The sequence below is a fragment of the Mesoplodon mirus genome, assembly GCF_964341445.2.
Source record: "Mesoplodon mirus genome assembly, chromosome: 3".
NCBI lineage: Eukaryota > Metazoa > Chordata > Mammalia > Artiodactyla > Ziphiidae > Mesoplodon > Mesoplodon mirus.
Window position 1 is genome coordinate 38,271,151 of NC_138978.1, and position 20,406 is coordinate 38,291,556.

At 43.1% G+C, this 20,406-nt stretch overlaps 1 protein-coding gene across 4 annotated transcripts in view; it reads left to right on the forward strand.

Annotated features, from left to right (window-relative positions):
* Positions 1-20,406, forward strand: part of ZNF691 (zinc finger protein 691) — an 80,372-nt gene that overhangs the window by 3,304 nt on the left and 56,662 nt on the right. For 2 of the 4 annotated variants that reach the window (XR_014293603.1, XR_014293604.1), the window contains exons 2-3: positions 1,215-2,348; positions 2,946-3,023. Coding sequence is in view for 1 of the 4 variants with exons in the window: in XM_082616395.1 (XP_082472521.1) it covers positions 1,224-2,081 (858 nt within the window). In the remaining 3 variants the exon portion in view is untranslated. Of the gene's footprint in view, positions 1-1,214; positions 2,709-2,945; positions 3,024-20,406 lie in introns of those variants that run through there. The other 2 variants (XR_014293605.1, XM_082616395.1) reach the window with 2 other exon arrangements.

A 20,406-nucleotide genomic window follows, 5' to 3' on the forward strand; every position in this document is an offset into this window, starting at 1 on the left:
ACCGGACCCCACCTGGAGCAATTATGAAGCTTTCATTTTCTATCATCAATGCCCCATCACAGTCTGTGCTTCCCTCCCTCATCCCTTTGTTCATGTCACTCTGTACAGTATCTCCACCAGCCCACTCTGCCTTTTGAAATGCTGTTATTTCTTCAAGGTTCAGAGGAAATACCACTCTCCTCTTATCAGTACTTTATTCCCCTCATTCCCTGTCCTTGGCTGTCAGAACTCAAAGGAGTCTGTGCAGCTTAACAAGCATTTGCTGATGTTTGCATAAGTAGGCCCTGTGTTGGGCACTGTGTGTGGGAGGGGGGCAGGGAATGTGTGTCTGGGAGACTGTGTGTGGTGTGTGAGTATAGCTGGATGTGTGTATGGTGTGTAATTGTATGGCCTCCAGTGTGGCTCTGTGTGGGAGGGGTGTGTGTGGTATGTACGTGTGTGACTGTGTATGTGTGACTGCGTGATATGTATGTGTGTTGTGAGTGTGGCTGAGTGTGTTTGGTATGTGAGTATGGCTGTGTGTGGTGTGAGTCTATGTGTGAGACTGTCTGTGTATGCACTGCTGTGTGGTGTTTGAGTGGAAGTGGGTACTGACCAATCAGAACAGACACAGCCCAGGCCCTCAGTGGGTCTTGGAGGACCCAGATGTTGAGCCTTTATTTGCTAGACTATGGTGAGGTCTGGGGAAGGGAAGGAGTGCACACTTAAGAGGATTCAGAGCTGGGCCTTGTAAACGAGTAGGAGAGCCTCAAGAATTAGAGATTCTGTTATCTTCATTTTGAAAGCAGGCAAATAGGTGGATACTTTTAAGGAAGGCTTTTCAAAAAAGATTTAACTTAACAGTTAGGCAGAAAAATTGAACTCATCCCCAAATGGAAGCTCCTTTACTTGTAGGTGAATTAGAGTCTAGACTGTCATTGTTTAGTGGTATTAAGAAAAGTGACCTTATGCAAATCATACAGATATCTTTTGGGGGTGGACAAAGCTGGGGCCTTCTTTTTGCTCTGGTGGGTAGCTTTAAATATCTGTGGAAGTTTGTCACTTGAAAGTAAGTAAAGGCATTCTATCCAAGTATTCCAGTTAATTGAGGTTATTTCTCACGGATGGTTCCATAGGGATGGTGTATACCCACCCCTTCCACCAGGACGAAAGATCCCCTGGGGTCTGGCCTGACCCAAGGAATAAAGGTGTTGGCCATTTGTGTTCCTTCTCAGGGTCCAGAGATGGGCAGTGAGAAGGAGCAGAGCCCAGAACAGCACCTGCCCGAGGACGGGGAACGGGGTCATAAGCCACGGAGAGTGGACGACTCGGAGGGTCCCTGGATCCCAGGTGGGGAGAGAGAGCGTGGGCAAGCAAGCCTGTCGGAGGGGCCACAAGGGCTCTATCCAGAGAAGCCACCGCAGGACGTCCCTGTCCCCGCTGGAGAACCAGAGGACCTCTCTGCTCATCCGAGGCCCGAGGCTGATGAGAAGCCCTTTATCTGTGCCCAGTGTGGCAAAACCTTCAATAACACCTCCAACCTGAGAACACACCAGCGGATCCACACAGGCGAGAAACCCTACAAGTGTTCTGAGTGTGGCAAGAGCTTCTCGAGAAGCTCCAACCGCATCCGGCACGAGCGCATCCACCTGGAGGAGAAGCACTTTAAGTGCCCCAACTGCGAGGAGAGCTTCCGCCGGCACTCGGACCTCACCACGCACCAGCAGGACCACCTGGGCAGGCAGCCCTTCCGCTGCGACATCTGCGGCAAGAGCTTCAGCCAGAGCTCGGCGCTGGCCGTGCACTACCGGACCCACCTGGAGCCGGCGCCCTACATCTGCTGCGAGTGTGGGAAGAGCTTCAGCAACAGCTCCAGCTTCGGCGTGCACCACCGCACCCACACGGGCGAGCGGCCCTATGAGTGCGCCGAGTGCGGGCGGACCTTCAGCGACATCTCCAACTTTGGGGCGCACCAGAGGACCCACAGGGGCGAGAAGCCCTACCGGTGCACGCTGTGCGGGAAGCACTTCTCCCGCAGCTCCAATCTCATCCGCCACCAGAAAACTCACCGGGGAGAGCAGGCTGGGAAAGATTCCAGCTGAAGAGGGCGAGGAAGAGAGAGAGCAGAGCGTGGGACCCCAACCTAGTGCAGAAAGATCTTTAGGATCTCCTGCTGCCCCCTTGACCTCAAGCCCTTCCTCCCACTTTGGAGAATGGTTTTCTGTTGCCTCTGAAGCCAGGATCTCCAGGAAGTCCTGAGAAGGGACTCTGAGTAAAAATCTTCACTTCTTTTCCAGGCCGATTTCTTGTGGTAGAAAGTCAGAGGACCCCGTCTTGGCCTCACCTCCTTGGGGTGAAAGAGAAATAAGGTAGGCTTAGGACATGCTCATATCATTTGGGCAACCGTCCCCTGGCCTTTGAGGAAGTATCTGTGAGGTGGACATCACTGTCTGGAGGTCCTTTGTATAGTATGTGGACCACTTAGGGCACACTGCAGTGGTCCACTCGTTCCCACCTGCTGTGCCTCAGGTGGGCTGGGAGGAGCAGGGGAGAAAGGGGCCCCCGCGGCCCAGAGAAGAGGTCTGAGGTCCTACTTTCGGAATGAAAGGGAAGCCCTCAAGGAGCCATGATCCAGGGACCCTCACACTCCCTCCTGTTTGTGACTTGTCACCCCCGCCCCAACGTGCATCTGTTTCCCCAGGGTTAGCAGTAAAACCCTTTAATGAAAAGGACCCGTGTACTTATTTGGGGGCATCGAAGAAGTGGGGAGGTGGTTGCACCACAGCCACTCTGGAAGGGAGTTGAATTCCAAGAAAGAATGGGTGGCTGCTCTGAAAAGCAAAAGGAAGCAGCTGACTCTGAGGTCTGTGAGGAGGAAGGGGAAAGGGAAGGAAGTAATATTAACTGAGCATCCACTCGATGCCCTGGATTCTGCAGGTCACTTTCACATTCTTTATCTCATTCAGTTCTCGCAGCAACCGCAAGGGAGTAAGATGAGACAAGTGAGAAAAGGTGAAGTCACTCGCTGTGAAGTCGCACAGCAGGTATGTGGTGGAGCCAGAGTTCAGACCTGGGCCTCCCTTGATTCTGAGCTGATGCTCTTTCACTGCATTCACCTTGCTGGCTTCTGAAGGAGGAGCCACTTAGGGGGCTGGCCTGGGACCAAGTGATTCCCTGTAAGTGGGAGTTAGCGTGGCCTCTTGATACAGCCCTGGACCCTTTGCCCTGTGGGATGTCAGTGCCAAACATGAGAACCTTTTCAACTTTAGATTGATTATTGATTGACACTTAGTCGGTGCCTAGGAAAAATGACAGTGACAGGGAATAGGGGGTGAAGGGTGGGACAAGATGAACCTAAGGTCTGCCCTTAGTAGCAGTAGTTCAATTCCTAACTGAACTACTTGTTAGGGATATAGCTTGTTAGGGATCACGCCTGGCTTTCTGCCCTTCTGAAGGCTCCACATGGCAGTTTTCAGTGTTTTCTGCATGGAGCTTTAGTGTTCATCCAAATTGCCTCCAACAAATACAAAAGACCCCTCTCTATCTCTCTTGCCAATCTGGAGCCCTGCTCTTCCAGAGTGAGGGGCCCTCCTCATTTGTAGCCAGTTGGCAGAATGTGACTCTGGCACTGCTGATGACCTGACCTGTTGCACGGGATCTTGCCACCTACCCAGGAAGGGATATGCCAGTCATCATCCTATTCTCACAACAACCCTGTGAAGTAAGAATTACCCACATTTGACAGATGCAGAAACAGGCTTACATGGCAAGTCAGTGGCAGGGTCAGGAACCTAACCTACTTCCACCCAAACCCAAAGCCTGTATTTTTTCTAACCATAAAAGACGACTTCCCAAACAATTTCCTGACATTTTGTAGGATCCTTTTCAGTTTACGAAGCTGATTCAGTTTATTTCATATACATTTTCCTGCTCCTTGAAAATCTCCATACAAAATATTTTAAACATATAGCCACCCAACTTGCATGTAGGAATTGCTCCCTTATAATAGAAGTTGCCAGGGACTTCCCTGGAGGTCCAGTGGTTAAGACTCCATGCTTCCACTGCAGGGGGCACAGGTTCGATCCCTGGTTGAAGAACTAAGATCCCGCATGCCATGTTGCCAAAATAAATAAATAAATAAAACTTTAAAAAGAAGTTGCCATCTAACACCTACTGAATGCCAGTTATTATACACCATTATTTCTGATCTCCATGACTTGTCTGCAAAGTAGTAGTATCCCCATTGTCAAGATAAGGAAATTCTGAGGGGTTAAATGGCCTGACCTAATGGCTGAGCTGGGATTCCAATCAGGTGTGTCTGATTCCAAGGGCAGCTCTTCATTTTGCTCATTACCAAGCTAGGTCTGCTGTTCTCCTCTCAGTCTGGGGAGCTTGGTAATCCTTCCAGACCCAGAGCCTTAGTGACAACTGCTGTGATTCTTTCGGAGTCTGCTGCCAATGAGGCCCAGGACCTGCTTTGATCTTGGGACATAACTTGCTGGCCGATCTCATTTGCCCTTTTTTGACCAAGTTCATAGGCTAGGTTTTCTGTGTTGGTCCAGGCTATTGAGTCCTGACTAGTCCATTTATTCACTCTCTGACTTCCTTTTTTGCTAGCTTCCTTTATTTTCTCCTTCATTCCCTTTTCCTCTTCCCTTTCTCCTCCCTTTCCTCTCCCCTTCTTTCTTCCTTCCCCACTTCCTTCCTCTCTGTCTTCCTCCTACTTACTAGGAATACTGACAGTGAAGATGTGGCTCCTGTGTTCTCTGATGTGGGGTGGCTGTCAGGTTTCAACAGCAGGCAAACCTAGAAGGGTGGGGCCCTCATCAACTCCCAGCACTTGATCCTGGTGTGGTGACCACCCGCAGGCTCCCTGCCCCTGGCCTGAATTCACATGAAGCCCTTTCCCTCCCATCAACCTTATGGCCTTCATGCAATTCAGTTCCATCCACCAACATTTATCAAGCGGCTATTATGTGTCAGGAAGCAGGGGGTTCTCCCTGCCTCAACTAAGGGAGTTTTAACTGGATGCCCGACAGGGTCCAGAACAGGGAAGGGAGGTTGGGGGTAGGCAGGGAGAAGGGAAAAGCTGTGCACACTTAGCCTATGTTCAGGCCCTCTTTCTTTCCTCAGCACTGGAGGAACTTGACCCCTGAACTCTCTCCCCCGTGATAGGAAAGGTACAAGGGACATCAGTACAGCCAAAGGCAGAGCCCCTGGACCCCAACTTCTGTTGGAACAGGCAGTCATGCCTGGTCTCTTTCTGCTCTGAAAGTTCTGGGTTCCTTCTGCTATGAGATCCCAGATGAAAGGAGAGACCCACGTGCACCTTTACCCACAGGCCTTGCCGCCTACCATCCACTACTCACTCCTTGGAATCAAGGCATTTCCCCAGAGTCTCTAGTCAACAGGGAGACATTAACCCATTACTGTTTGGGTAACATAACTTCTTTCCCATTCACTATCACAATACAGTAGTGCAGGCAAATTACAGGATTGCTTTTGTCAGAGCCTGGAAGAGAGGCCTGGAGCCAATCCTACACACATCTGGGTGTTGGAAAATAGTGATTATAACAGCATTTACTATTGGGCCTAATTTCTAAATCTTCACAATTCTGCAAGGTAATTATTGTTTCTATTTTGCAGATGATGAAATTGAGGTTCAGTTAGATCAAGTGACTTGCTCATTTAAGGCCACACTACTAGGTGGCTCACCTGGGATTGTAACCAACCCAGGCCTCATACTGATGCCTTCTTAATGGTCGTATGGTCGTTAAGCCTTGCTCCCTGGAGCCCCGCTCCCTGTCAGTTCCCGCTACGCCTTAGAGTGGTCCCATCCCAGAAGGAGGTAGTTCTGTCACATCTCTCTCATGGTTGTTTGGCTGGGCCTAGGAGTTGATGCTCCTGGGAAAGGTGGGCTGTACAGAGCCAAGGCAAAGCTGCTGAGGGTAAGGTCTGCTGGGGAGAAGTCTGGACAAGGACAGAGGGATCAGCTGGAGCCCCGTGAAGCGCCTTCTTGTTCTCCCTCTCCATAGGGCATCTCCAGGGCAGTGCAGTGTCCTGCTCTTGTCCCCAGGGTGTTTCGGGACCCGAGGACAAGCGGGGGCTTGCTCTTCTTTCTCCTCACCTGACTCTGAGAAGCTGCAGGACGTTCTCTTCCCCCTGCTCTGGGACACTGTCCAGGGCCTCAGCCTACTGGCCTGAGGCTCCCACCCTGGGTTTAATTTCCACCAATAATGCTCTCAAGTCCTGGGTTGAGACACCAGACCAGGGTACAGCCCACAGAGCTCCTTCACCTGCAGTAGCGGGCTAGTGACAGGTGGGAGAGGGGGGAGCCTCTTGGTCCCAGGTAGCTGTCCCCCTTGTAGGGGGTGAAAAATAACTGTCCCTTTACCCTTCAGAGTTCTTGGCTGAGACCCCTGTAACAAGAGACAGATTAACAAAAGAAAAACAAGGTTATTCATGTGTATACCTCACGTATACCTGGGAGACACCCAGGGAAAATGAGTTAACTTGCCCAGGTGGCCTAAACCATCTTCAGCCAAATATGAAATAAAGAAAGGTGAGGGCGGGAGAGGAAGCCAGTTATGGGAAGTTACCAGGAAAAGCAGGGTAAACAAAGGTAAAGGTTTGTTATGCAGATTAAGCCTCTGGCTTCTCCATTGGTAACATTCTCATGATTTAGTCATCTCCTTCAAGTGCAGCGAGGTAGACACCCTTAACAAATGGAGATTTCCTTTATAAGTATAAATTTCCCTCTCAAAAAAGTAATTTCTACTCTGTTTTCCCAAGTTTCTCCCTTTGAGTGCAGGAGATTGGCACTGAAACCCAGAGTTCCAAGGCAGGATGATAGGTGTCATTACAGTTGTGCCCTGGGGGCTGTGGGAGCCCCGGGGAGGGCCCTAACCTGGCCTGTACTAGTCATTGGGCCCCAAAAGTGAGTAAGACACAGTCCTTCCTGCAAGGAACTCAGAGGAAGAGAAACTCCCTTCTGAACAAGGTGTTGGGGGAACACAGGTGGGATGGCTAACTCTGCAGGGGAGGAGAAGGCTGAGAGAGGGATTGAATTTGGTCTTGGAGAATGAGTAAGTGTTTACTAGGTAAAAAGAAGAGGAAGGCTATTTCCGATGGAAGGGAAGCCTTAGTGTTTTAGGGAACGGTGAAACATTTGAGGTAGTGAAGATTGTCCCGTGTGAGGAGGAGATGAGGCTTGTTAGGTAGTTGGAGGCCAGGTCATGAAGGGTGTTGGATGCCAGGATAAAGAATTTCAGATTGTGGACAGTAGAGAATTTTAAAGCCGAGGGATGGCATGATCGCATTCACCCTCTAGGAAGAACACGAGTATGAACTAAAGGGGGCAAGTAAGTCGGGAACGTGTATATAGAAGCCAGGTGCCAGCTGGGGCCTCCCAACCCACAGAGAGCTCTCTGATTGCCTCAGAGCCTTGCCAAAGCCACAGCACGGGAGAGTCTAAACCCGCCACAATTTCTGCAGATTCCTGGCCCTTATGCTCTCACGGTCTCTTGCCTGAGGTTCCTGTGGTCTGTGCAGTCCTTCTCTGTGTTGACAAAAAGTTAATCAGTCGATCTAAGAAAGAAATGGAAAATTTTATTAGAGCCAAACTGGGTATTATGACCCGGGAACAGCCTCTCAGAAAGCTCTGGGAACTGTTCCACCCGTTAGAGGTCAAAGCTCAGTTATATATAAGTTTCTGGGACAGAGGACTGTGTATTAAGTGACGTATTGTTGACAGTTTACACAATCCAGATCTACGTGTACAAAGCAAGTAGTGGGTCATGGGTCTTCATGGGCCCTTACAAGATTAAGAAGGAAGGTTATCTCCCAAGGAGTTATGACCCTTGATGAGATTAAGAAGGAATGTTACCTCCTAATGAGGTCTGGTTAGTGCAGGTGCACAACACACACTAAAGGGGAGGGAGGAGGAAAAAAGAAAAATGTTATTTTAATTTTTCTTGTCTTACCATAAAATATGAATTTTATTTTATCATCTGTTTTGTCCCCATTTGCCTTATCACAGAACTAAGCACCTTCATGGGTTCCCTGAGAAGTTCTGTCATACCAAGCATTTTGTGCATTTAGAATCCCTTGAAGAGATTGGGAATCTTGGGGAGAGGTCACATCATGGTGTGTGACTAACTTGCTCTTCTTTTTTTATTTAAAAAAAATTTATTTATTTATTTTGGCTGTGCTGGGTCTTAGTTGCGGCACGCGGGGTCTTCGTTGCGGCATGCGCAGGCATGAGAACTCATAGTTGCGACATGCAGACTCGTAGTTGCAGCATGCAGGATCTAGTTCCCTGACCAGGGATTGAACCCGGGTCCCATGCATTGGGAGTCCAGAGTCTTACCCACTGGACCACAAGGGAAGTCCCTGCTCTTCTTTCTTCCCATTGCTGTCCTTACCCCTTCTCCTCCAGATTGCCATGGAAATTCCAGGTTGTTTTACTCTATTATAAAAAGCTGTTTAGCTTTCCTCAGCCTCTGATACTAATTTGTATACAAAAACACATCAAGGGGCTCAGCAGAACAAGGTCTCACCACTTAACAGTGGTACACCCACCCCAAAAAAAGCAGCTGTAGAAAATCCAAACAAATAAATACCCTTGAAGATTTGCAAAGCATGTAAACATACTAAAGTTCAAGACAGTAGTGTGAGCACAAGTGATTGTTTCCCCTTCCTTTTGAGACCTTCATTAAAATGACAGAATAGGAATATAAACACATAACAGCAAAGAGAATGGCAGGGAAGAGGGGTGGCAAGTGTAGAGACTTCAACAAATTTCTAGAAGTAAATGACAGTACACTGGTTGCTCAACAGAGTGGAGGAAGCCATAGCCCAGAAGGTAGGCAATGGGAGTGAGAGCCAGTCTTCCTGGCAAGATTCCAGAGAGGCTCTGAACTCATAACCAGCAAGTGCTGAGACAGACATGAAAAGTGGACCTAAAAACAAGGGCATTTGTAGAAGGTCTGTCTATGCAGAAGCTTGTACCAGTCACCCCCTAACCCCTTTACCTTCAAAATGGAGAGTGATTGGCGCTTACTTCCAGACAAGCAAAACACACACACACACACACACAGCAAAACCAAGAAGGCTCATTCTATAGAAATACAGTAAGTCCCCAGGAGAAATCTAGGGTGTTTAATGTGTTGACAGCCCAGAGTAAAACTTTTGTTATTGTGACATTTATAAACCCTCCCCTCACCCTTTCCCCCAACAATCACCCACACACTCACCCTACAGTAATGCCTGCCAGAAAACCCTACTGCCAAAAGTCCTTCATGTTCTGTCTCAGGGAAACAGAGGAAATATACAGCAACAGAAGACACCAGCTCAGTTACTAAGATTGTTGGTCTGTTATTTCATAAACATGCAACCAGGAGGACCAGAATTATAAAGACAACTAAAAGCATAAGAGAGAGACAAGATAAACAGAATAAGTGACTCTGGACAACAGAAAGTTGTAATGGCACAGTAGAATCTTTTTTTTAAAATTGAGGTATAGTTGATTATAATATTATATGAGTTTCTGGTGTACAACATAGTGATTCAGAATTTTTATAGATTATACTTCATTTAACTTATTATAAAACATTAGTTATATTCTCTGTGCTGTACAATATATCCTTGTAGCTTATTTACTTTATACGTAGTAGTTAGTAACTTAATCCCTTATCCCTATCTTGCCCCTCCCTCTTCCCTCTCCCCACTGGTAACCGCTAGTTTGTTTTCTGTATCTGTGAGTCTGCTTCTGTTTTGTTATATTCATTCATTTGTGTTATTTTTTTAGATTTCACATATAAGGGATAACATACAGTATTTGATTTATTTCAGTAAGTATAATACCCTCTGAGTCCATCCATGTTGCTGCAAATGGCAAAATTTCATTCTTTATGGCTAATATTCCTTTGTATATATATACCACATCTTCTTTATCCATTCATCTGTTGATGGACACTTAACTTGTTTCCACACCTTGGCCATTGTAAATAATGCTGCTACAAACATTGAGGTACATGTATCTTTTTGAATTAGTGGGATTTTGTTTTGGTTTTTTTGTTTTTTTCAGCTATATATCCAGGAGTGGAATTGCTGAGTCATATGGTAGTTCTATTTTTAGTTTTTTTGAGAAACCTCCATATTGTTTTCCACAGTGGCTGCACGAATTTACATTCCCACCAACAGTGTACAGGGTTCCCTGTTCTCCATACCCTTGCCAACATTTGTTATTTGTAGTCTTTTTGACAGGTGTGAGGTGATATCTCATTGTGTTTTAATTTCTTTGGTGAGTAATGATGTTGAACATCTTTTCATGTGCCTGTTGGCCATCTGTATATCTTCTTTGGAAAAATGTCTGTTTAGGTCTTCTGGCCATTTTGAAATTGGGTTGTTTTTTTGATATTGAGTTGTATGAGCTGTTTATATATTTTGTATGTTAACCCCTTATTGGTCGTATCATTTGCAAATGTCTTCTCCCATTCAGTAGGTTGTCTTTTAATTTTGTTGAGGTTCCCTTTGCTGTGCAAAAGCTTTTAAGTTTAATTAGGTCCCATTTGTTTATTTTTGCTTTTGTTTCCTTTGCCTTAGGAGATCCAAAAAAATATTGCTATGATTTATATCAAAGAGTGTTCTACTTATGTTTTCTTCTAGTAGTTTTATGGTTTCTAGCCTTACATATAGGTCTTTAATCCATTTTGAGTTTATTTTTGTATATGGTGTGAGAGAATGTTCTAATTTCATTCTTTTACATGTAGCTGTCCAGTTCTCCAGTACCACCTATTGAAGAGACTGTCTTTTCGCCATTGTATATTCTCATCTCCTTCGTTGTAGATTAATTGACCATAAAGGTGTGGGTTTATTTCTGGGCTCTCTGGCACAGTAGAGTCTTTAAAAACTCTAATGATATCCTCAGGAAGATCTGGGAAGAAACTACCTCCATAGAACAAGAAAGGTTGCTAGTGGAAAGAGACCAATTGGAAAATTAGAAATAACTTTTGGATATTAAGTATATGATAGCTAAAAAGATATTCAAGAAATCACTTGGGAGATAACATCAAGAAAAGCCCCTAAAATATAAGGCAAAATAGATAGGGAAAGAAGAAATAAAGGACACAGAAGATCAGCTTCTTATGATGAAGACTGCTGGTTGTCCTCCAAAATCTGTTCACCTTTTTTATTGGGGGCACTTAACTAACTAACATTTCCTAGTCTCCTTTGTAGTTAGGTATAATCCTGTAATTTAAGTTCTTGCCAATGGAAAATGAGCAGAAATGGTATATGACATTCCTGGGCCTAGACCCTCAAGAAAGCAGGCATGCCTTCACATCATTTTCTTTCCCCTTTTTACCAGCTGTAACTTGCAGGAGCCCAGCTTTGATGGTTGCAGACTATACAATGTCCTAGTGTAGACTTGCCAGATAAAACACAAGGCACCCGGTTAAATTTGAATTTCAGATAAACAATGAATCATTTTTAGTATAAGTATGTCCCAGATATTGCATCTTAGTGGGTGGCAGAGCAACAGGATAAAAAGAAGTGGGTTTTTGAATTTAGCATGTAGCAATGCTACCCCATTCACTTGGATACACATTTAAAAACTGTTAGTGAGAGAGAAACACACTTTTTTTGTACTCCAAGCCACTGTGTTATTTGGTCTCTTTATTACAGCACCCTAATCTTTCATCCTAATACTTAGAGGTGAATTTCTGCCATAACAAGACTGTGGCTCGTCTTACTATGTATGATGTCTTACTCTTGCCATTGGTCATTTTCCCTCCACATTTTAACATCTCCAAAATTAGATGCTGTTTTAGATAAAATAAAATACCATATTACAAGAAAGAGATAAGGCAGTGATTTCAGCAAGATAGTGGAATAGGAAGTCCCAAATGTCAGTCCTCAACAGAGACACCAGCTTAACAACAATGTATGGACCAAAATATCTTTTTGAGAACTCCAGAAACCCACAAGCAGGCACAGCTCAACTTGGGTTGTTTTTCAAGGGGTTGGGGTGAGGGTGGGAAGAAGAGTGGAATATGCATTCAACGTTCTGGCTTTTCAGAGGGTTGCCCGAGGGACTGGTTTCTGTCTCTCTTGATTTGCAGTACTGATGGGGAGCCAAAATACTTCGGATGCCCCTAAGCACAACATAGTTTGGGATGCTGCTGAGTGAGGTGGTTTGACGCTGTAGCACCAGAGAACTTTCAGTACCACAGACAGACACCAGAGGGAGCAAGAGATTATGAAAAAGAAACCTGAAAAAGAAACCAGCAGACCTCTCTAATTGGAAAATTAGCTGCACAAGCTCAGAGAAGTCGTCTCCACCAAAAAAGTTTTCAGAGATTCCCCAGAATCTCTAGTCAGGTTAATTATTAAAGGTCTTCCCCTCACAGAAGCCCATCCAAATGAGGATATCAACAAAGAGACAGAAACTATAAAAAAGAACCAAACAAATTCTGGAGCTGCAGAATACAATAAGTGAATTGAAAACTTATTCGAGGGGTTCAGCAGCATACTTGATCAAACAGAAGAAAGAATCAGCAAACCCAAAGAAGGTCACTTGAAATTATTTAGAGTCATAGGAACAAAAATAAAAAAGAATGAAGAAAAGTGAAGAAAGCCTAAGGGACTTATGGGACACCATAAGAGTATACCAATATATGCATTATGGGAGTTCCAGAAAGAGAAAAGAGAGAGGACAGGACAGAAAGCATATTTGAAGAAATAATGGTCAAAAATCTCCCCAAACCGAGGAAGGAATTAGATATCGAATATGCTCAAAGGACTCCAAGTATGATGACTCCAAAGGGGCTCACACCAAGACACATTATAATCAAACTGTCAAAAGTCAAAGATAGAGAATCTTGAAAGCAGCAATAGAAAAGCAACTTGTTACATACAAGGTAGCTCCCATAAGATTACTGATGTATTTCTAGGAGAAACTGTACAAACCAGAAGTGAGTGGAATAATACATTCAAGGTGCTGAAAGAAAAAAAGAAACCTGCCAACCAATAATACTGTATCTGGAAAAACTGTCTTTCAGAATGAAAGACAAAGACTTTCTTAGATAAACAAAAGCTGTGGAAATTCATCACCACTAGACCTGCCTTATAAGAAAAGCTAAAGGGAGTCTGCAAGTTGAAACAAAAAAGCATATAAAAATATACAGCTTGTTGGTAAAGATAAAAATATAGACAAATAGAAAATACTATAATACTGTAGTGGTGTTATGAAAAGCACTTTTAATTCAGTATAGAATTTAAAAGACAAAAGCATAAAAATAACTATAAAACTATGTTAATGGATACAATTTATATACAGATATAATTTGACATCAGTATAAAGTAGGGGTGGGGAGATGCAAAGGAGTTTTTTTTTTGAATTTTTATTTTTTATACAGCAGGTTCTTTTTAGTTATCTATTCTATTCATATTACTGTATATATATCAATCCCAATCTCCCAATTCATCCCACCACCACTGCCCCCCCACTTTCCCCCTTGGTGTCCATATGCGTGTTCTCTACATCTGTGTCTCTATTCCTGCCTTGCAAACTGGTTCATCTGTACCATTTTTCTAGATTCCACATAATATGCGTTAATATTCCATATTTGTTTTTCTCTTTCTGACTTACTACACTCCATATGACAGTCTCTAGGTCCATCCACGTCTCTACAAATGACCCAATTTCGTTCCTTTTTATGGCTGAGTAATATTCCATTGTATATATGTACCACATCTTCTTTATCCATTTGTCTGTCAATGGGCATTTAGGTTGCTTCCATGACCTGGCTATTGTAAATAGTGCTGCAATGAACATTGGGGTGCATGTGTCTTTTTGAATTATGGTTTTCTCTGGATGTATATGCCCAGTAGTGGGATTGCTGGGTCATATGGTAATTCTATTTTTAGTTTTTTAAGGAACCTCCATACTGTTCTCCATAGTGGCTGGAATTTACATTCCCACCAACAGTGCAAGAGGGTTCCCTTTCCTCCACACCCTCTCCAGCATTTGATGTTTGTAGATTTTCTGATGATGCCCATTCTAACTGGTGTGAGGTGATACCACATTGTAGTTGGTTTTTTTTTTTGAAGATGTTGGGGGTAGGAGTTTATTAATTATTATTTATTTTTGCTGTGTTGGGTCTTCGTTTCTGTGTGAGGGCTTTCTCTTTTTGTGGCAAGCGGGGGCCACTCTTCATCACGGTGCATGGGCCTCTCACTATTGTGGCCTCTCTTGTTGTGGAGCACAGGCTCCAGACGTGCAGGCTCAGTAGTTGTGGCTCACGGGCCTAGTTGCTCCGCGGCATGTGGGATCCTCCCAGACTAGGGCTCGAACCCGTGTCCCCTTGCATTAGCAGGCAGATTCTCAACCACTGTGCCACCAGGGAAGCCCCACATTGTAGTTTTGATTTGCATTTCTCTAAAAATTAGTGATGTTGAGCAGCTTTTCATCTGTATGTCTTCTTTGGAGAAATGTCTATTTAGGTCTTCTGCCCATTTTTTTATTGGATTGTTTGTTTGTTTTAATACTGAGCTGCATGAGCTATTTATAAATTTTGGAGATTAATCCTTTGTTGATTCGTTTGCAAATATCTCCTCTCATTCTGAGGGTTGTCTTTTCGTCTTGTTTATAGTTTCCTTTGCTGTGCAAAAGATTTTAAGTTTCATTAGGTCTCATTTCTTTATATTTGTTTTTATTTCCATTACTCTAGTAGGTGGGTCAAAAAAGATCTTGCTGTGATTTATGTCAAAGAGTGTTCTTCCTGTGTTTTCCTCTAAGAGTTTTATTGTGTCTGGTCTTACATTTAGGTCTTTAATCCATTTTGAGTTTATTTTTGAGTATGGTGTTAGGGAGTGTTCTAATTTCATTCTTTTACATGTAGCTGTCCAGTTTTCCTAGCACCACTTACTGAAGAGACTGTCTTTTCTCCACTGTATATGTTTGCCTCCTTTGTCATAGATTAGTTGATAGGTCCGTGGGTTTATCTCTGGGCTTTCTATCCTGTTCCATTGATCTATATTTTTGTTTTTGTGCCAGTACCATATTGCCTTGATTACTGTAGCTTTGTAGTATAGTCTGAAGTTAGGGAGTCTGATTCCTCCAGCTCCGTTTTATTCCCCTCAAGATTGATTTAGCTATTCAGGGTCTTTTGTGTCTCCATACAAATTTAAGCTCTTTTGTTCTAGTTCTGTAAAAAAATGCCATTCGTAATTTGATAGGGATTGCACTGAATCTGTAGATTGCTTTGGGTAGTAGAGTCATTTTCACAATATTGATTCTTCCAATCCAAGAACATGGTATATCTCTTCACCTGTTTGTGTCATCTTTGATTTCTTTCATCAGTGTCTTATGGTTTTCTGAGTACAGGTCTTTTACCTCCTTAGGAAGGCTTATTCCTAGGTATTTTATTGTTTTAGTTGCAGTGGTGAATGGGATTGTTTCCTTAATTTCTCTTTCTGATCTTTTGTTGTTAGTGTATAGGAACACAAGAGATTTCTGTGCATTAATTTTGTATCCTGCAACTTTACAATTAACTTTATTGATTAGCTCTAGTTGTTTTCTGGTGGCATCTCTAGGATTGTCTATGTATAGTATGTCATCTGCAAACAGTGACAGTTTTACTTCTTCTTTTCCTATTTGTATTCCTTTTATTTCTTTTCCTTCTCTGATTGCCATGGCTAGGACTTCCAAAAATATGTTGAATAATAGTGGTGAGAGTGGATATCCTTGTCTTGTTCCTGATCTTAGAGGAAATGCTTTCAGTTTTTCACCATTGAGAATTATGTTTGCTGTGGGTTTGTTGTATATGGCCCTTATTATGTTGAGGTAGGTTCCCTCTATGCCCACTTTCTGGAGAGTTTTTATCATAAATGGGGGTTGAATTTTCTCAAAAGCTTTTGTGCATCTATTGAGATGATCATATGGTTTTTATTCTTCAATTTGTTAATATGGTGTATCACATTGATTGATTTGCATATATTGAAGAATCCTTGCATCCCTGGGATAAATCCCACTTGATGATGGTGTATGATCCTTTTAATATGTTGTTGGATTCTGTTTGCTACTATTCTGTTGAGTATTTTTGCATGCATATTAATCAGTGATACTAGTCTGTAATTTTCTTTTTTTGTAGTATCTTTGTCTGGTTTTAGTATCAGGGTGATGGTGGCCTTGTAGAATGAGTTTGGGAGTGTTCCGTCCTCTGCAATTTTTTGAAGAGTTTGAAAAGGATGGGTGTTAGCTCTTCTCTAAATGTTGATAGAACTCACCTGTGAAGCCATCTGGTCCTGGATGTCTGTTTGTTGGAAGATTTTTAATCACAGTTTCAATTTCATTACTTGTAATTGGTCTGTTCATATTTTCTGTATTTTCCTGGTTCAGACTTGGAAAGTTATATCTTTCTAAGAATTTGTCAATTTCTTCCAGGTTGTCCATTTTAATGGCATAGAGTTGCTTGTAGTAGTCTCTTATGATGCTTTGTATTACTATGGTCCATTGCAACTTCTTCTTTTTCATTTCTAATTTTATTGATTTGAGCCCTCTCCCTCTATTTCTTGATGAGTCTGGCTAAAGTTTTATCAATTTTGTTTGTCTTCTCAAAGAACCAGCTTTTAGCTTTATTGATCTTTGCTACTGTTTTCTTTGTTTCTGTTTCATTTATTTCTGCTCTGATCTTTATGATTTCTTTCCTCTACTAACTTTGGGTTTTGTTTGTTCTTCTTTCTCTCATTCCTTTAGGTGCAAGGTTAGATTGTTTGAGATTTTTCTTGTTTCTTGAGGTAGGATTGTATTGCAATAAACTTCCCTCTTAGAACTGCTTTTGCTGCATCCCATCGGTTTTGGATCGTCATGTTTTTGTTTCGTCGTCATTAGTCTCTGGGTATTTTTTATTTCCTCTTTGATTTCTTCAGTGATCTCTTGGTTATTTAGTAACGTATCATTTAGCCTCCATGTGTTTGTGTTTTTTACATTTTCTTTCCCTGTAATTGATTTCTAATCTCATAGAGTTGTGGTCGGAAAAGATTCTTGACATGATTTCAATTTTCTTAAATTTATTGAGGCTTGATTTGTGACCCAAGATGTGATCTATCCTGGAGAATGTTCCATGTGCACTTGAGAAGAAAGTGTAATCCGCTGTTTTTGGATGGAATATCCTATAAGTATCAATTAAATCTCTCTGGTCTGTTGTGTCATTTAAAGCTTGTGTTTCCTTATTAATTTTCTGTCTAGATGATCTTTCCATAGATGTAAGTGAGGTGTTAAAGTCCCCCACTATTATTGTGTTACTGTCAATTTCCTCTTTTATAGCTGTTAGCATTTGCCTTATGTATAGAGGTGCTCCTATGTTGGGTGTATATATATTTATAATTGTTATATCTTCTTCTTGGATTGATCCCTTGATCACTATGTAGTATCCTTCCTTGTCTCTTGTAATGTTCTTTATTTTAAAGTGTATTTTATCTGATATGAGCATTGCTACTCCAGCTTTCTTTTGATTTCCATTTGCATGGAATATCTTTTTCCATCCCCTCACTTTCAGTCTGTATGTGTCCCTAGGTCTGAAGTGGGTCTCTTGCAGACAGCATATAGATGGGTCTTGCCTTTGTATCTATTCAGGGAGATTGTGTCTTCTGGTTGGAGCATTTAATCCATTCACAGTTAAGGTAATTATCGATATGTATGTTCCTATTACTATTTTCTTAATTGTTTTGGGTTTGTTTTTGTAGGTCCTTTTCTTCTCTTGTGTTTCCCACTTAGAGAAGTTCCTTTAGCATTTGTTGTAGGGCTGGTTTGGTGGTGGTGAATCCTTTAGCTTTTGCTTGTCTGTAAAGCTTTTGATTTCTCTGTTGAATCTGAATGAGATCCTTGCTGGGTAGAGTAATCTTGGTTGTACGTTCTTCCCTTTCATCACTTTAAATATATTGTGCCACTCCCTTCTGGCTTTTAGAGCTTCTGCTGAGAAATCAGCTGTTAACCTTATGGGAGTTCCCTTGTATGTTATTTGTCATTTTTCCCTTGTTTCTTTTAATAATTTTTCTTTGTCTTTAGTTTTTGTCAATTTGATTACTATGTGTCTTGGCATGTTTCTCCTCGTGTTTATCCTGCCTGGGACTCTGTGCTTCCTGGACTTGGGTGGCTATTTCCTTTACCATGTTAGCGAAGTTTTCGACTATAATCTCTTCAAATATTTTCTTGGGTCCTTTCTCTCTCTCTTCTCCTTCTGGGACCCCTATAATGCGAATGTTGGTGCATTTAATGTTGTCCCAGAGGTCTCTTAGGCTGTCTTCATTTCTTTTCATTCTTTTTTCTTTATTCTGTTCCATGGCAGTGATTTCCACCATCTGTCTTCCAGGTCACTTATCCATTCTTCTGCCTCAGTTATTCTCCTGTTGATCCCTTCTAGTGTATTTTTCATTTCAGTTATTGTATTGTTCATCTCTGTTTGTTTGTTCTTTAATTCTTCTAGGTCTTTGTTAAACATTTCTTTCATCTTCTTGATCTTTGCCTCCATTCTTTTTCTGAGGTCCTGGATCATCTTCAGTATCATTATTCTGAATCCTTTTTGTGGAAGGTTGCCTAACTCCACTTCATTTAGTTGTTTTTCTGCGGTTTTATCTTGTTCCTTCATCTGATACAAAGTCCTCTGCCTTTTCATTTTGTCTGTATTTCTGTGAATGTGCTTTTAGTTCCACAGGCTGCAGGACTGTAGTTCTTCTTGCTTCTGCTGTCTGCCCTCTGGTGGATGAAGTTATCTAAGCGGCTTGTGCAAGCTTCCTGATGGGAGAGACTGGTGGTGGGTAGAGCTGGGTGTTGCTGTGGTGGGCAGAGCTCAGTAAAACTTTAATCCACTTGACTGCTGATGGGTGGGGCTGAGTTCCCTCCCTGTTGGTTGTTTGGCCTGAGGCGACCCAGCACTGGAGGCTACAGGCTCTTTGGTAGGGCTAATGGCAGACTCTGGGAGGGTTCCTGCCAAGGAGTACTTCCCAGAACTTCTGCTGCCAGTGTCCTTGTCCCCTCGGTGAGCCACAGCCACACCCTGCCTCTGCAGGAGACCCTCCAACACTAGCAGGTAGGTCTGGTTCAGTCTCCTATGGGGCCACTGCTCCTTACCCCTGGGTCTTGATGTGCACACTACCTTGCATGTGCCCTCTAAGAGTGGAGTCTCTGTTTCTCCCAGTCCTGTCGAAGTCCTGCAGTCAAATCTGTTAGCCTTCAAAGTCTGATCCTCTGGTAATTCCTCCTCTCGTTGCCAGACTCCTGGGTTGGGAAGCCTGATATGGGGCTCAGAACCTTCACTCCAGTGGGTGGACTTCCGTGGTATAATTGTTTTCCAGTTTGTGAGTCACCCACCCAGCGGTTATGGGATTTGATTTTATTGTGATTGCGCCCCTCCTACCATCCCATTGCAGCTTCTCCTTTGTCTTTGGATGTGGGGTATCTTTTTTGGTGAGTTCCAGTGTCTTCCTGTTGATGATTGTTCAGCAGTTAGTTGTGCTTCCGGTGCTCTCACAAGAGGGAGTGAGCACACGTCCTTCTACTCCACCATCTTGATCCAATCTCAAAAGAGTTTATATATACTATTAAAGTTAAATTGTTATCAGCTTAAAACACATTATTATTAACAGATTATTATAAGATGTTTTGTGTAAGCCCAATGGTAACCACACACACAAAAAATACCTATGGAAGATACACAAAAGAAAATAAGAAAGGAATCAAAGAATGTCAATGCAAAAAGTCAACAACACACAAGAAAGGCAGAAAGAGAGTAAAAGAGGACAAAATAGTCACAAGACAGGCAGAAAACAATGAACAATAGTAAGTCCTTTCCTTTTAGTAATTACTTTAAATGTAAATGGAGGGACTTCTCTGGTTGTGCAGTGGTTAAGAATCCACCTGCCAATGCAGGGGACACAGGTTCAATCCCTGGTCTGGGAAGATCCCATATGCTGTGGAGCAACTCAGCCCATGTGCCACAACTACTGAGCCTGTGCTCTAGAGCCCATGAGCCACAACTACTGAGCCCTGCGCTGCAACTACTGAGCCCGCGTGCTGCGACTACTGAAGCCCGCACACCTAAAGCCCATGCTCCACAGCAAGAGAAGCCACCTCAATGAGAAGCCCATGCACTGCAACAAAGAGTAGACCCCCTGCTCATCGCAACTAGAGAAAGCCCACGCGCAGCAACGAAGACCCAACGCAGCCAAGTAAATAAATAAATGTAAATGGATCAACTCCCTAATCAGAAGACATGGAGTGGCTGGATGGATTAAAAAAAAAAAACCCTGTACTCATTGTATGCTGTCTACAAGAGATTCATCTTATGTGTAAAGATATACATAGGCTGAAAGTGAAAAGAAGGGAAAATATTCCATGCAAATAGAAACCCAATGAGAGTAGAAGTG